A 17,512-nucleotide genomic window follows, 5' to 3' on the forward strand; every position below is an offset into this window, starting at 1 on the left:
AAAAGTGTGACATGAAAGAGAAACAATCAGATATAATGGCACCGAAATGATGCAACTGCTGACCTCAGGGTCAATTAAACGTATGCGTGCGTGTGTGTCATATGTGGAAAGTGAGGCTAACATCACTCTTTGATTGCTGTATCGATTGCCCGCCGGCTTGATTTAGGTCACAGCTAACGCATATTGACTGAATGGGAAAAGGGACAGTTTCACATACGATCAGGCCAGTCGAACACCACACAACCTCTCCCCACAAGTGGATGCTCAAACGTAGCTCATACTACGTATTAAAGCAACATGACCTACCTGGACTGAGCCTGATGGAACGCACCATCTGTGGTGAGTGCTATTTAATTGTGTGTAATTGTGCCATGCTGTGTTCCTCTATATTTTGTTGGAATGGACATAAACATGTGTGTTACATTCCTAATCTGTGCCCTCGATTAGGTGTATAAGTCCAAACATATTCATTATTTTCTCACAATAATTATTATTGAGCCATTCAAATAATCAAGTATCACTGTGGCTATAGTATTTTCTTTCTCGAGCTGTGTTAGAAGAGGGATTCTGGATTATATTTGTTTACAGATTGTATTAACAAGTGCATTTCTGTTGAACCGATCCTCATGCCCTTCAATGAAATTCTGCATATTTGCATACATTTTCTTAAATTGATCAAAGTCAATAAAACATTTGTATTAATGTTATGCAGTGGACATCCAATGTTTATAATATAGTATCAGAGTTATCTTTTCATGTTTTGTTTGATTTGTAATAAAGATAAATCAATACAGAAATGTAAAGTTTAATGTCATTAAGAAAACAAAACCTCTGAGTATTATTGAGAAAGCACTAACTGATTGAATAATATTGACATAGATCTGTGGACAGTAGAACAGTGTATTACCCGAAGGTTGAAATATCTCATACCAGCATTAGAGGGCAGTAATATCTCAGAAGAAGCATTTCTTTTCTTTCTTTCTCTCATAATTTCTCTTTCTTGGTGTAACGCTCTCGTCTCCCTCTACACTGCTAAAAACCAGAGCTCTGGATCAAGTAACTAAGTATTAATATATATATCAAAGGTTTCAATATTTGTTGAATTTTTCCTTTTCTCTTCTCAGAGTGAGGAGGATGCTGAGCCGGACAGAACACAGAGGTACAGGCAAAGTGTAGCACTTTTTTTATTATCACACCCTCCATTTGACCTTTGACTTCTCTTTAGGGGTTTTTGACCTCACCCCATTACCTTTTAAACAAACTCGGTAAATGAACAAGTGCAGATTGATGTGTTGTGTGTGTGTGTGTGTTCTCCTCCTCCTGTAGGCGTGTGCAGACTGCTATCATCAGTGATGTCTGGAACAGAGTCTCATACAGACAGGGAGGAGGACTACAGGTTCCTCCACAGCATGTTGATGGAGAAGAAGCTTCACCTGCTCTTTAAGGTGAAGACGGGTTTGTGCTGATTCGCTTCCCCTCGTTTCAACTATATCATCGAACTAACAAAATGCATAAAACATCTATTGTGATACCTTCCCGACTCGACAGATCCATGAGCGTCTGAAGCGTTTTGAGAAGCGAAGCCCGATCCCAGTCCAAGAGCACGCAGCGAGTCTCGCCTCGGATGTAAGCCACTCCTTCCAAACATCTTTTGCAGACAGATGCGCCTGCCGGGCGACGAGAGTTTGACAGCAGAGGGAACGGGGAGAATCGTTTCCTCCACATACGGTCGACTTTCCCGTCACACTGAAGCACGAGTGGAACACACAGTGCTACTTATGCTCGGTGAATTATGAAATGTTATCTCAAAACTCCGTCACCTCGGATATTATCGATGGAAAAGCTGTTTTATAGCAGGTATCGTTTTGTTATCTGCGTGCCAGGAGTTGGGTCATCGGGGACGGTGCCGAGCAAAAAAGGCTGCTAAAATAATTGTGTGTGTAGTCTAACGTTACAGGTTGGAGGAATACAATTCACTTTGGACGTAAGATGAAGTGACAGAGAGGGCTCTCACTATGTCTGTGACTCAAAAAGGCACAACCAGTTCCTATTCCCTTCAGATGTGCACCGTATTTCACAAAGTCCTCAGACCTGTTACCAACCAATCACTCCTCCGTCTCATGAGATTCCTTGAACCGTTTTGGTCATGTTCTACTTTCATTTCCTGATCCCCCCCCCCCCTTTTGTTCCTGGACAAAGTGTCAAACAAGGATGTTCTTTTTTACACTTTTCCCTTACACGACACTTTCCATCTGTTCGCCTCTCCGTGCCCAAACTTAACTCCCCTTCTATTATCTATTCTTCCTTTCCCCTTTCTCTCATTTGCTCCCCTTTATCTTCTCCCTCTACCCTTGCATACTCTAATTCCTGCCATGTTTCCATACTTTCTCTTCCCCCGTCCTCTCCCCAAAACTCCTCTCCATCTCCTTCTCCTCACTCCCCTTTGCCTCAGATTCTGTTAGACAGCCACTCCCCGCCTGGCTTAAATCATCAGGACCTACTGGAAGGGCCAAACCTTGGGTCTGTTTCCCCTCAGAGAGGCTTCTGTTTGCTCACAGTGGAAACTAATGACCTTCATGCATTGTGTCTCTGGAGTGTTCCTCGACATCTTGAAGCAGTAGAAGTCATTACTGTAATATTCTTGACAAGACGGGCGACTGCACACGGTCACTCGCCGCCTCTCCACTTGCCGCTGATGGTCAAGGCTGCTTTGTTGTAGCTGTCGCCACAGCTGTCGTGTAGCCTTGAACATTGGGGAGCTTTTTGTTTTCCACCCCCGATGGTGGCTAAAAGGCACAAAACCAAAACAGGAACACAGGAATGGAGCTCCATTTTTATATCTATACACTACGTATCAACATCCACCCATTCACATGGGTGGACATTCACATCTAACTAACACATTCATGCACATTTACTCACAGATGGCACAGCCTTCAGCAGCAATCTGGGGTTCAGTGTCTGGCCCAAGATCGCCTCAACATGCCGAATGGAAGAGCCTAGGATGGAACTGCTGGTCTACCGATTAGAGGACAACTCGCACTAACTATTAATATCAATAAGAACGGACTAGATACTAATAAGAAAGAAGCAAAGCCCTAGTGAGGTGAATGGGACCATATGGAAGTGTAGACATGAGGACAGTATTGGTGATGTGTCACTGTAGAATCAGATACAAGTTGAATTTCGCCGACCCTTTCTTTGTCTCTCTTGGCTTGTCCGTGTAGACTAGAGCAAAGCTCTCAGGCCATGATATAAATGTATACCTCTAGTTATATATATATATATCCTTCTTCTCTTTTCCAATGCTTCCAGTTGGCAGCAGAGCTGATGTACCAAGCCCGGAGAGATGAAGTCAAAGAACTGATTGCCCTCTTTTCCAAACCCGACTTTAAGGTGAAGAGTTTTGTTGTTCACTGAAGCTTTACATATATGTCAATGTCAAACTCCCCCAGCAAAGACCTTTGTCCAACAAAATCACATTATTTCAACCAATGAAATACATGCATAAACATTTTGGGAAATACTGCGAGAGAAGATTAATACCACGGTTTTGTGTGTGAGGAACAGCCACTAGCATCTCGTTCCTTCTTTGCTGTATTTGGGACTCTTCTGTGTTCAGCAAAAAGCATGTTGGGGGTGTGATCTCCAGGCCAATAAGCATGGAGTGCAGCATCACTTCTTTGTCATAGCCCTCGGAGGCTGACAGACCTCACAGCGAGCAGAAAGGATGAAGCGTGCCTTGAGCTGCTTTCATTCTAAAATCCCACCTTCCTGCAGATCTGTAAGGAGGTGTAGACGTGGGCTTTCTTTTATTTGCTTTCAGACGTAATCGCTGTGAAACAATCAATTCATTCTTACAATTTGACGACTTTGTTCTCACCAATGACGCTTTTCATTCACTCTCTCTCTCCCTCTGGATTTATTCAGTGATCAATGAATGATCGTCGTTAACAGAGTGGTATCGCTCTTCTCATCTCATCTCCCATGTTCCCTTAAGTGACTTCTTAGTCTCTGCAATACCTGCACATAAACATGCCCCCAAACCGTGCACATGTGCAGCTTCTATCACTGAAGCATATCCCATAATTGCCAGTCACACGGACCATTTATTAAGCCAAAACGCATCCACTCGGAAGATGTTGTTTTGCTTCCCTTCTGCTTTAGCGCCCCAACGGATCATTAAAAACAAGAGAAACCCTCCCATGAACGGTGCGGTTACACGTTTTTTCTTGACCCAGCTAACGCTCGAACCGTCAGCTGAGGAACTCAAATTCCAGGCGGGATTGCTTCATCCGAGCCGTTCTGATGCCGTTGCGCATCACGTCAAGAGGCTTACATGGGTCACAGCAAGTGACAAATTCATCCAACTGTAATTCTGTTCACATTTCTTTCACCTAATCATTTTTGCTCAGCGAGAGGTGCTGACATCTATTAACCACGCTGGAATTGAAGCTAATCTACTCCCTGGTTCTGTTTATTAGTGTTCGTTCATGTGGAGGCCCAGACTACTCAAATGCATGTTTCCTTATTTCGGGTTCTGCTGACAGCCTTGTTTCAGACACACACTCACACACACTCACACACACACACACACACACACACACACACACACACACACACACACACACACACACACACACACACACACACACACACACACACACGGCGTATGGTTTTCCAGCGAGCCGCAGAAGCAGCGGCTCGTCTTAATGAGGAGCCCGAAGCCAGCCGAGAACTAACGGGTTTGTTTAAACAGTCTTAATGACCTGTTTGTTCTTGGCCACAACGCAGGAGCTCACACATACTTATGAGAGACTCGGGGTATAATATTCTGTGAATGAATGTTTGTTTTTTGAAAACCTGTCTCTGAAAGTGGCCAGAGACACGTTGCTCACACGCTGGCAGCTTCTGAGCAGAGCAACTGTTGATGGACAACATGGATAAGTAGACTAACTGACAGAAGGATTGGCTGATTGTGAAAATCAAGTTGATGAGCAGATCACACACACACACACACACACACACACACACACACACACACACACACACACACACACACACACACACACACACACACACACACACACACACACACACACACACACACTGTGCCTAGGCTCACAGTGAGAGATTAACATCTGCAAACAAAGGCCAAAGTTAACAAGGATTGGACTTAAATTAACTGTCTCGACATCGATAGTGAGTCACGTATCGATGCCCAGGCCCTTTGCTGGAACGTATGTGATGCTTGAGGTGAGCCAGCATTTCAGGTGGCCCGCAGGCTGGCAGTACATTCCAGACTAAATCAAATTTGGCATGTTGGCACCGGCAAAACAGAAGGTTTGCGACCGAGAGGAAAGTGTTGTGTTTGGATTCGATCGCTGTAGCGAGTGGGGGCCGACCAGCCAAACTTATTGGAATTTTTGCTCAAAGTCACCTTTAATTAGTCAACAGGGATCGGTGGCAGTTTTTAGTGCTTACTATTTTTTTTTTAAAAACCTTACAATTACATTTAACCCTCTCTAACCTAACCAGTAGGCCTTACTGTGTTTAGACCTACCGCCAAAAGGGGTGACAGTGGTTCCGCAGTGCTCTTCTATTTAGAATGGACACCATTAAACTAATTTGTCGTGATTACGCTGGCATTTCTTCACAATGCTAGAGTTAGACAGCCAACGTGTCAGTTTCCATTTCGTTTGAAGAACAGTGCTGGCCTCAGCCGGTGCCACTTTTCCACACAAAGTGAGGCATACATTAGAGGATACTCTCCCCGGCACCGCATCGATTCACAACACCCAGAATTCAAAGTGACATACCTAAATGCGGATCACCGGCTTCACTTTATATGTTTCCTTTGCAGAGTCTCCTGTCTGTCCACGATGCTGTAGCCCAGAGAGACTTTGAGCCAACTTTGCCACCCATCCCCGACGACGCACTGGAGGAGGACGAGGATTCGGTCAAAATTGTCAGTCTGGTCAAAACCAAAGACCCTCTGGTAAGAAAACATGTCTTCATGTTTCAGGAATTATTCATCCGTATGTTTAAATGGATAGTTTTGGTGAAATACACTTATATGCTTTCTTGCTGAGAGTTCATGAGAAGGTTGCTACAGTACCACACTCATGCCTTTATTCTAAATTTACAGCAAAAGTCGGCTCAGCTTTGTCGTAACGGGGGAAAGTAGACCGGCTCTGCTGAGATGTTTGTATGAGATTTGATGCCGTAATTAGCGCTTTGGAGCTGTCGGAAGGCCAAGACAGTTTCCCCACTCTGTTTCCAACCTTTACGTTAAGCTAAGATAACCTCCTGCTGGCTCTGGCTGCATATAAATACAGAAACAAGAGTGGTATCATTCTTCTCATCTAACTCTGGGCACGAAAGCAAGTCAAATATTTCTACGTGGCTCTAAAAACAAGAACAACTGTGCTTTACTGCCTGTCAAGAGTGTTTCTAATTTGGTCTACCTGGCCCTGTAATACACACAAAATAAACACAAATGTAAGTATTTAAATCTAAGACAACCATGTAACGGGGCAACTGCTCTTACAGAATCTGACATTTGTCCAGCCACAATATCTGACACACAGGCAGTTCAAAGCAACACAAATATCCGAGAGACAGCTGATCTATTCTCTGGTGACTGAATTTATGTCATGTTGTCAAACTGCGTGACTGCTAAAGCGGCGCATGCCAAGGTGCAGCAGGACGACAGCCAGGAATGACAGGAAACCTAAGAAAAGGTTCCTGCAGCAGGCAGGAATTTACAGTCAATTCCTTCCCATCTTTGTGGCCATACATCTGCACATTGTTGTGTGTGTGCATGTTTATGCTTGTGTGTTTGTAACCCCACTGCAAAACTATAAATGAGTCCTTTAAAGCCGGATTGAGCATTAAAATACGTGGTTGTATTTCTGTTGTAAATCAACATGTTTCAGTCTTTACTCATAGCTCCTTTTCTTGAAACTACCAGAATGATCTGCTTTATTCCACCTTGTTCCAATCGTCCCTTATTTCTGGAAAGTTCTTGGATCCAGTGAATCTGGACTGAAAAGAGACCAAACTAAAAAAAAAAAAAAGAGTGCTTCCCTCCGCCAAGGCTGCAAAATCTAAAATGTGTTATTTTAATAATAAAACAAGGTTCAGATTTTCTTTTTTGGGATCTGCATCAGGATCTCCATAAAACATGATGGATGTGACGGACAGCTGTGGGGTTCATGTGCAGTTCTTTTTAAGTAGAATCAGTAGCTCATTAGAAAATAGCAGAAATGAAAAATAAAAAAAAAAGCTGAATCCACATCAAAATTTGTTTCTCGGCATTCAGCCTTTGTCAAGTTTTGGAGGTATGCTGCTAAATAAAAGACAAACAAACAGCGTCATGTGGCACACATGAGTTTGATCTTTAAAAGGAAGATAAATGTGCATGATTCAGTTAATGATGCCCTTTTCTTTTTGCAGTGTGTTTATGCTCGTGTGTTATTGTTTGAGCTTTGAGAGTGGAACGTGCTTAGGACCAATAATAGAGAACATACGTTTGTATTGATCCCAAAACTAGATTGGAAGGGGACTGACCTTCTCCTGACATGGTCTCTTTGATCGATCCCGCATGTTCCCGTTTTCCAGACATCGGGGTTACACCCGAGCGTTAGCTGATTGTAGTCAGCTCCATAAGATGCTCTTTCCATTGCGATTTGCTCCATATCAATAACATCTGTTGAAACTAATGCTGATTTGGATAACCTTTTCCAGCGCTTTGTGTGTTACATGAAGGCAGCCCCGGCTAAATGGTCCCATCTTCATGCAAATACCCTTCGCTGGAATGGAGAGACTCTAAATAAGAAGTCTTGTCTGGACTGTAATAGAACCAGCGTGTTATTTTCTCCATCCATCGATTGACCTCTTTGCCTCTTCTCATCCTTTGTTCATCATCCTTTCATTCGCTGATCGCCGCCCTAAAGGGGGCAACAATAAAGCGGGATAAATCCACCGGGGCTATTGTTGTGGCGAGGATCATGAGGGGGGGTGCAGCTGATAAAAGTGGTAAGAGATTCATGGCAGTGTCTATCTCTGTTCTCTCACACTATCTTTATACTGTATTGGGTTAGGGTTAGGGTTAGTATCGAGTATCGTTCTGATGGCGCATATTAAATATACACGTACGAGAGAAGAGCATGTGGTACAAATTTCCTTGTGTGTTTCCAACACTTTGAAGGCCTGATCCATGAAGGAGATGAGCTGAAGGAGGTGAATGGAGTCTCGCTGGAGCACAGGAAGCCAAAGGAAATCCTTACTCTTCTGGTTAGTCTTACCGCCGCTGTTTGGTCACGTTGGATCGTGCCTCCTCGTTGGATTTGTTTCCTTCTCTCCTCTCGCTCTCAACGTCTTCTTTTCCTCTTCAGTGTAACTTAAAGGTTATACGGCTGACGCCGTTTGATTTCTCTCATTAGAAATCTCATGAAAAGAACAAAAACCAATAAAAGTGTCTGTCTATCGATACTTTTCAATTTCTCTACCACGTCACAGCCCCGACTCATTGTTATTGTTCCTATTAAAGACACACAACCTGAAAAAACGAGTCACAAAAACATTGTTTCTAAACCAGCTGGGAGCAGCTGAGAGACGTTACAAACGGTGAGCAAATAGTGTGTTTGTTTGTGACTATATCCACATTTGATGCACCTGTATGTATATAATAATGATTATAATAATATATTTATTTATAGAGCACTTTTCATAGTACTTTACTCTTAAAATATAGTATAATGATACCTTACAAACATTTATGAGGGTGTATTAAATCATCTCATCTAACTCTCGTCAAGACAGTGAATCAGAATTTTCTAACTACTTCCTGTAACTTCTCTTGCACAGGCTCGTTCTCAGGGTGAAGTGACATTCAAAATCATCCCTGCCTCCTCCAAGGAAGAAATGTCATCAAATAAGAAGGTACAGTCAGTATTTACTACACATATTCCCTTACAGTGTGTTTTTTTCATGCGATCCGGCTGCACAGGGGAAAGCTGCCCAGCTGGTTTCAGTAAGAAGCGATGAAATCAGTGGTGTCTTGTGTGTTTGGTTATATTTTGTGTCTTTGCCACGGTGCTGTCGCTACAGCAGCGCATTGTCAGGAAGTAAATCTACCGTCAGAGAAAAGACACTCACTTACTGCATCACAATTTACAGCTTTTCACCGTTTAAACACTTGATTTGCACACATCGCAAGCATCGAGCCACATCAACTTAACTTAACGTTAACAATGAATCTAGCGCGCCTCATGTGGAACATTTCCACAATTCTTTTTTGTTTTTTTTAGGCCGAATTCTAGGCCACGACAACCACATACATGGAGTCGACGTCCAAGCTGGAAAGTGTTACATCAGGGAGCATTTGCAATGGATTAAGACAAATTATTTTCTATGATCATGGTCATTTCTCAAAAATGACACCAACATATGTGAAAAAAAAAAGCATCGGACAATGATGTTGTGTCCATTGCTAGGATACAGGAGAAGTTCACAAAGTTGCATGAGGAAAGGGAAGAATGGATTACATAGGACGTGCAATTTCCTTTTGTCACCTGTTGTCACGTGCAATTAATTTCCTCTCCACAGCTGTTCCTGCGGGCTCTTTTTGACTACGATCCTGACGAGGATCCCGCCGCTCCGTGCAAGGATGCAGCAGTCGGCTTTAGCAGGGGCGACGTCCTCCAGATCGTCAGCATGGAGGACGACACCTGGTGGCAGGCGTGTCACCTCGGGGAACGTGATGCTCGGGCAGGGCTCATCCCATCGCAGCAGCTCCATGAGAGGTTGTTATCCAGTCCCAGAGGGATGACGTACTTCTGTAGGCCGGAGCCGATGCAAATTTCCCATTGGATTTTTGAATATTGAAGAAAATAAGCTCTCTTACATGAATATTACATGTCATGAGGAAGTCACTCATTTTGGGGTTTAAGGACTCATCACTCTATTTCATGCTTTTTAGTTGACATTTAATTAATTAGGACGTTTTGATAAAATCTTGTTTGAATGCAGCCGTGTTTGTTCTACAGGAGAGTTGCACTACAGCGACCTAGAGCCCTGTTCAAGCCTCGACAAGTCAAACCGCCAGGTGATGAGCCAACATTTGTCTGTAAAACTAACCCCACCTGAAAAGAATAAAACATTTTAACACCTTCCAATAAATATATTCAAGCTCCTTTGGTGCTGAGCTGAGAGGTGACAGGTCGTGACTAAAGATCACCGTCAAGGTCAAGGTCACGGCCGAGCTCTGCTGCCCTCCTGTTGTACTCACAGCTTTTGTTTTTCCACATGCTCCGCAGATGAGCGAGAAGGTACGGTCAGTTTTTATTAGCTTTTTGCAAACGTACCTTGAGCATAATTTACATGATATAATACCCATGTATTATTTCTAGGTTTTGGTTTGGTGTTTTTAAAGATTTAAAGACATGTACGATCCAAAAATAATAATCATACAATGCTGCCTGCACCATCTTTCCAAAATGGAAACGATTCTGTTAAATGTTCCTCCAAGCAGGTTTATAGGATCTGGCCCTCTTCTTTGTTGCTAACAGTCAATTTGTAAGAGTGAGGTAGTTATTAATATTTCTAAATTGCGAATTTCGTTTCTATATAAAACTATTATTAGATTTTCCAAAGCAAAATATTAGGACATTTGGATCAGAACATATGCTAATACTTTGAGCATGAAATATCAGAGCATTGCAAACGTGTCGTCCACAATTTCCTCACTCTTTCCTCTTCTTTCTTCCTGTTTTTCTTCCAGTCGTGGAGGATATTGACTATGGAGCCATAACAGGGATCCACATTGGTGAGATGTTTGACTTTTTCCACTGAAATCCCCCCCGATACCAGTGGACATGACATATGTCAACACATTGTCAAAACACCACACGTATATTGAATGTATATTGAACTTAGCAATAAAAATAGACTTTGGGGGAAAAAACTGCAACAAAAGGAGACCCTGGTTGTATTCACAGTACAAACCGGTTCATACGATGATGTCGTTTTGTGGTTTGGGAGATTTGAGGGAGACGACTAGAGCAGCAAATGTGGTTTTATCCTTGCCATTTATCCCATTTGTCTTGATCTCGTGGATTGGATGTGATGTGCGAGCGTGCGTTTGCGTGTGTGCATACGAGCACTGCAGGATGTCCATGTGGGGGGCGTGCACTTATGGCTGATTATAAAAGAGCTCTTTACATTTGTAGAAGGCAAGGTAATTACAGATGTTGCATTATATCAGCTCCTAAAAGTCATGTGTATTTAATAAGGTGCATTTCATCTTATCTCAGGCCAGCTTCCACCTGATGACGTGGTTTAGACTCTGTGTTTCCTCTTTGTCTGGCATGTAAACCTTTATCGATGCCGCGCGACCAAATTACTGCGTGCAGAGTAATCAGAGCAGAGAGTGGCTGAAAGGGAAGGGGGATAGTGTGCTATAGTAAAGGCATGTTGAAGAAGGGGAAACAGGCTTGGAGTTTGTACTTGCCTGTGGTTCTCTCTGTCTGTCCTTTAAAAGATCAGCTTGGGGGGAATACACTTATTTGTTTTTGTTGGGGAGGAGACGAGAAGATTGATACTCCTCTCACGGCTGTTCGTTGAATCTTGAGTTTAAAGCCAACAGCTTAGCCGTCTTAGCTTTGCATAAGAATTGGAAGCACCAGGAAATTTGTTTGTATCAGTCTATACATTGATTTTTAGGAAATCATTTTACATTTTTCAGTAACACATGATGAATTTCACTGCCAGAATGACTGAAGATCGACAAACACGATACGAAAAACAATGTTTTCCTCCAGACCTTATTTCCTTCTCGGAAATAAGATTTCTCCTTTGCTGTACAACGTAGGTTTTATGCAGGATGTATTATCCTCCGGTGAAATCATCGGTTTAAATATGTAAACAAAAGTTTGAAATCCCTGCTCAGAGTGCCATGTTTCTGAGAATGAAACCCAGGAGAGGAAACGGACAAATACGCTCACAGTGAAACTGCAGCTGACGTGACGTCAAAGAAAGGCTGGCAGGATCACTTAGCAGCAGTTAACATCATGAAAGGGAGCGAGCCTGCCAAGCCGGGCCAGACCACAGTCGCATGGCAGGCACTGGCTGTCAGACGGCCTACAAGCGACACGTGACGGTCTGAGTGGTCGTCTGTTGACTGAGTGTTGCTCTTCGGGATGGTGGTGACACCAGAGTTTGGTTTGCTGATGTAGCTCTCCCTTCTGTCGTGGTCGTCGCTGTCGTCTGAGCATCTTTTTAATAAAAGGGTGGTGCACAAGGGGAAGCAATGATGGTGATCCGTGCAAGTTAGGTCTTTGTTTGGTCACAATGAAGGTGAATAACCATACATCATGATGTTTATATGGTCTGGATTTAGCAATCTTGTGACTTTATGCTACCTGACACACACCAAAAGGCAGACAAAGTTAGCTAAAAGTTTGTGTATTTCCCTCCGGAATCGGTGGAGACCAAAAACAATATAAAAGGAGAGGGAATAATAGACTTGCATTCACCAGGTGACTCTAAACGAATGCAAATATAGCTCTGAACCTGCTGGATGTGTAACATGTTTCCTAACTCGGTCACCACATTAACTTCATAAGCCACTATCACGACATTGTTGTGCTGCTTTCAAGTGGCCAAAACATTGCAATGAATGCAGGTTTTCAGTCTTTCACAATGAGGCTACCCTCCTGCTTGGTTTTCAGTAGTACACCTAGCAGGTCTAAAGGCTCCCTCTCTCTCTTCCAGCTGGTTTAAGAAGGAGTTTCCGCCTCGGGAGAAAAAGCAGTTCGGCCAGGGAAGCGGCTCGGTCCAGGAGGTGGAGCACAGGGGTCCGCAGCTCCATCCGACCCCCTACCTACATAGAGGTGATCCCCTACTGCAGAGGCGCCAAGGACAGGCACCGTCTTGTCATCCTGGTTGGTACGTATGAACTAAAAGAGCAGCCGGCGAGTTCCCATCTCGCTTTAAAAGTTTATTTTGAAAGCACAACGCCAAACGCTTGTAAAATAGGGCCCTGTGTTGTAGATTATTTTATGAGCAGACATTTAACTGCTTTATATGCAAAGCCTATAACAAGGTAGTTACCATGGTTACAATACAATGTAGAATAATGTAGAATAATGTAGAATATTGTGATCGGTTGTGTTCTGTTTTATATCTTCCCACTGACGTTTCTTTTGGTCCAAACAAAAATAAAAGAAGAAAAACAACATGATCACTAAAAGGACAGTATTATTGAAGCTGTTGTTGATCAAAAGAAAATATAATGCCTTGATGAAGATTTATGTCCCCATTGAGTGCAAGAACAATCCTTTCCCATCAGAACCATGTAAACACTGTCAGAGAACTCCAAGTCAGAATATATTGTGTTCTCTTAAGTTACCGTGTGGCCCACCCCAGATTCCCCTCCCTGCCAATCTTTGCAGGCCTGCTCTATGTATTTTGGAGCTTTATCGCTCTGTGGGGAATTCTCCATTGAGCCCCGCTGAAGGTCTTTTTAATGTCATATTACGATACGACTGTAGGTCATCTGCGACCGGGGGTAATCAAAGAAAGCAGAGGAGGGGGAGCGACGGTAGAAGAAGGGAGAGAAGATTGAAAGTGGAAGGCAGAGAGGAAGAGCAACACAATGAGGAAGAGGAAAAGTAGAACCAGATAGAGAGGAGATAAATGATGGGCAAATGGAGAGAAGGGGATGAGTGGATTGTGAATAAGATCCTTCATAATGTCAGCCAAGTGCTCCATCATCAAAATGGAACAGTTAAGACAGCTTGGATTTAGATTTAGACCTCTTTAATTGAGTTGGAGCTTACCCTGACTCTGGATTATGTTTTACTGTCTGCTGTGAAGGCTCTTCATTGACCAGAGGTCATCATTAAGGATATATAGCTTATTGGCAATGAGAGTTATAGACGGAGGGGGGGAAAAAACAAATCCTACATTGCCAAAACAGGACCAGCTGGATAATAATGATAATTTGACCAGGTTGGAAACATTTCTGCTTTTGTTTGCATTGCATACGCACTTTGAACGAAACAATAGAGCGTTATGCCCCAGGAAAGTCGGTGAAAAGGGACTGCCAGCCACGTTAAGTCAGACAGATCATGTAACTCTTCAAAAAAAAAAAAGGGAAGAAAAAAAAAGGTTCGGAGAAAGTATCCGTAGAGCCTGATGATGCTCCTTTCCAGCTCTGTGCAGCAGCTGTGGAAGACATCAGCAGTGTAAGAGTGAAGAGACTATAAACTTGATATTTTGTAATGTATCAAGCTCATGCGACGGTGTGATGGAAAAGGCAGGTATGTCAGGAATCCTACTTTCAGACAGCGCTCCATTAGAGTCTGATGCAATCTGGGGGCTGCAGGAACCTGCTTTTAGAAGAAAATCCCAGATGCTTCAGTGTGTGTGTGTGTGTGTGTGTGTGTGTGTGTGTGTGTGTGTGTGTGTGAGAGTGTGTGTGTGCTTCATCCTCTACATCCTACACTATAATGACACTGATACTGTGCGTCTTTGCAGATGTCACGTTTATATGCGATGTTATGGATTTTCCATTTAACGTTCAATATAGAGACACAGGAGCGGAGGGGAAAAAAAGAGGCTGGTTGGAGAATTATTTTCAGACTGAAATCAGTATGTAATCAGAGCTCTGTCTGCCTGTCTGACTCTCTCTGTCTCACTGATTATAAAGACAGATGTGTCACCAGATCACTAAGCCCATTTGATGTTGGACCTGTCGTGAGGATACATTAGTACGCAGTGAGATTGGCAATGAATCCCCACATACAGAACGCAGTGTTTTCATCTGTGTCCCAAGGGCCCAGCGGCGTCGGCGTTCACGAACTGAAGAGGAGGCTCCTGATCTCCGACCCTGACCGCTATGGTGTCACTGTGCCGCGTAAGACAGATATCCAGAAATCGCCTTTAGGAATCCCTCATCTTTTTTTTTTTTTTTTACAGCTTCTGTCCTGTTCTCTTTCAGACACAACACGTGAGAAGAGAAGGAAGGAGAATGAAGGGGTGGATTATCATTTTGTGTCCATTCCCGTGTTTGAAGAGGATATTCTCAATCACAGGTTTCCTTCTCCATGGTCTTAAAAACACTCACTCTCACTTTTGCATTTCTTCTGCTGTCTGATGACCATTTTTATGCTCTTCCTGTCTATCCTTGTCCCGGCCTCTAGGTTTGTTGAATACGGACGATACAGAGGACACTACTATGGAACAAGTCTAGACTCTGTGCACAGAGTGACGGCCGAGGGCAAGGTGTGCCTCCTGGATGTGCACCCTAATGTGAGTATTATGCCATTAGTCAGATGAGAAGGTTGTTTATCTGCCAAATAATTCACGTGTCCCTTTGTTTTTGTCTGTGTCACCACTACAGGGTTTAGTTCCCTCTTGGCCGGGCTCAGCCATCAAACACAGTTGAGAAAGAGAGGGAGTGAGGCCAAATGCCTCCCCACATACTTCTAGGCCTCCTCACAGGTGTGAGGGATCCTGTAATCAGCCACTGCTGTGAAGAGCATAGAAATGAAATACCTAGAATTCCTCATATTAGGTGCAGCTTAAGGCTCTGCCGTGTTCGGTTCGGGAACATTCACTTTAAGAGTCGGGAAGAGATCTTCTGAATAATCATCAGATCATCGTTTTCATTTCCTCCACGGACTCCATTCTGGTCTTAATCATATCTAACAACCAAAATCTTTTTCGCTGGACGTCCCTGAAGCAAAATCCTATGAACATGATATATATTACTGATACTGATCTCTTTCTTTTTTGTGTCTTCGCCATCACAGAAAATAAAGCATGTGTACACATCTGAATTCAAACCCTACGTGGTGTTCGTGAAGCCCCCACGTATCGAGGAGCTACGCCTCACCAGACGGAGGGCTAAATTCATCTGCGATGAAGAGGACAAGAACTCAGTCAGGATCTTCTCAGTAAGAGAAAAAACACACCAATCACATGCCACCAGGTTCATGTGTGAAGTCAGGTGCTTGTTCCATGTCTTGTAACATGGAGGTCAAACACGCTGGCCTTAATGCACCCACCCAAGACCGCAGACATGCACACACCTTGCCCCCCTACACGTGGTTGACCCTGGGGTTTGCATTTGAGAGTTGTTTAAGAGACGGGGGGGAGTTAAGGCTGCTTGGTGGGTGGCTTCTTGTTCCATAACTGATTCAAAATCCCTCCAGGAGATGATGGGTTACATGTTGTGTGTTTATGTGACGGATCGACATAATGACTCGATGAGGTGTTGACAACAAATCTCCAAAATAAGAGCATGTATGTGATGGTAGGAGGTCTCATCCGGAATCCTCATCTGGCTTCTCCTTCACTGTTTGACCCTGGCTGCCCATGTTGCTCTCTATTAAACCCATGAGGTCACACACCTGTGATGCAGCATGGCTGCCCAGCACCACAGCCTTCACATGGTTCAGGGCCATAGAAATAGAATAGAGTAGAATGGACATAGATATATGTATATTCCAAAAAAAATCTATTCAAATGACCAAACTATCCATTCTACTCCTATTCTGTTTCTGTGGTTCAGGCATGTCTTATAGGGCTGTGCTGCTATACTTGTACTGCAGCTGGTGTGGAGACGTTCAGCATGTAACGATGCGTTACGCCTTGGTAGCTGAGTGGTCACGGGGATGCGTTCCATGTCCTGTAACGTTACAGTACGTGCAGACGATTGTAAAACAACGTCTTGCAGAATGTCACCACATGTCAGGCTTTAGCGGTTCTGTTTCCATCCAAAGCATTTGGCAGACTAACACTGACGTCGTCATTAATCATCTTCTCTTGTCACAGGAGGAGGATTTTGAGGACATGATTAACTCGGCTGAAACCATGGAGAGCCAGTTCGGTCACTTCTTTGACAAGGTGGTCGTCAACGGCGACATCGCGGTGGCGTTCAGGGAACTGAAGGCGGACCTCAAGAAGGTGGAGGAGGCAGGCGTCCAGTGGATTCCTGCGGAGTGGATCTGCTCTTTACCGACACAAGCGCGGAGAAGCTGTGGTCATTTGGATAGGTGGATTTGAAAAATGTGATTATCTTGGAATTCAACAACTTGATCATTGAATTTTTGTCATGTTTTAAATATTTCCCAGGTGTAAACAAGTCATGTGGTGACCACAGTTTTCCATTTGTAGTGTGTCTCTAATTAAGCAAACAGAATCCACCTCTCTGTCCCCCTCTGTCTGACCAAGAGCCAGTTTTTTCTGTTGGCAAGAAGAAGAAGAAGAAGAAGAAGAAGAAGAAGTAAAAAAAACCTCCAGAGAAACTCTCCTTGTGGCTGAGTGTAATCCTTCCCTGCCAAACATCAGCATGTAATTATTCCGACAGCTGCTGCACTTCAATTAACCGTAATGTACACCAGAGAAATATTATAGCAGTCAGGGAGGCATTCTGCCAACATGCTGGACAAAATAGGGACACAAACAGTCCATTAAAGACTGTAGATGACGTTTCCGAACT

At 43.5% G+C, this 17,512-nt stretch overlaps 1 protein-coding gene across 1 annotated transcript; it reads left to right on the plus strand.

The window, feature by feature from the left end:
• Positions 1-222: 222 nt before the first annotated feature.
• On the plus strand, positions 223-17,076 carry LOC311012249 (MAGUK p55 subfamily member 7-like; the record flags this gene model as incomplete). The annotated part of the gene is made up of 19 exons (XM_084007630.1): positions 223-339; positions 1,125-1,159; positions 1,327-1,445; positions 1,549-1,626; positions 3,316-3,396; positions 5,864-5,998; positions 7,959-8,040; positions 8,213-8,298; positions 8,872-8,946; positions 9,613-9,809; positions 10,053-10,111; positions 10,323-10,334; positions 10,787-10,831; positions 12,778-12,951; positions 14,843-14,923; positions 15,008-15,101; positions 15,210-15,318; positions 15,822-15,965; positions 16,846-17,076. Exons 2-19 carry the CDS (start codon positions 1,135-1,137, stop codon positions 17,074-17,076), a joined length of 1,827 nt encoding a protein of 608 aa, XP_083863756.1. The 5' UTR covers positions 223-339; positions 1,125-1,134.
• Positions 17,077-17,512: the final 436 nt, after the last annotated feature.

This window comes from Eutrigla gurnardus (assembly GCF_963514095.1).
Source record: "Eutrigla gurnardus genome assembly, chromosome: 4".
NCBI lineage: Eukaryota > Metazoa > Chordata > Actinopteri > Perciformes > Triglidae > Eutrigla > Eutrigla gurnardus.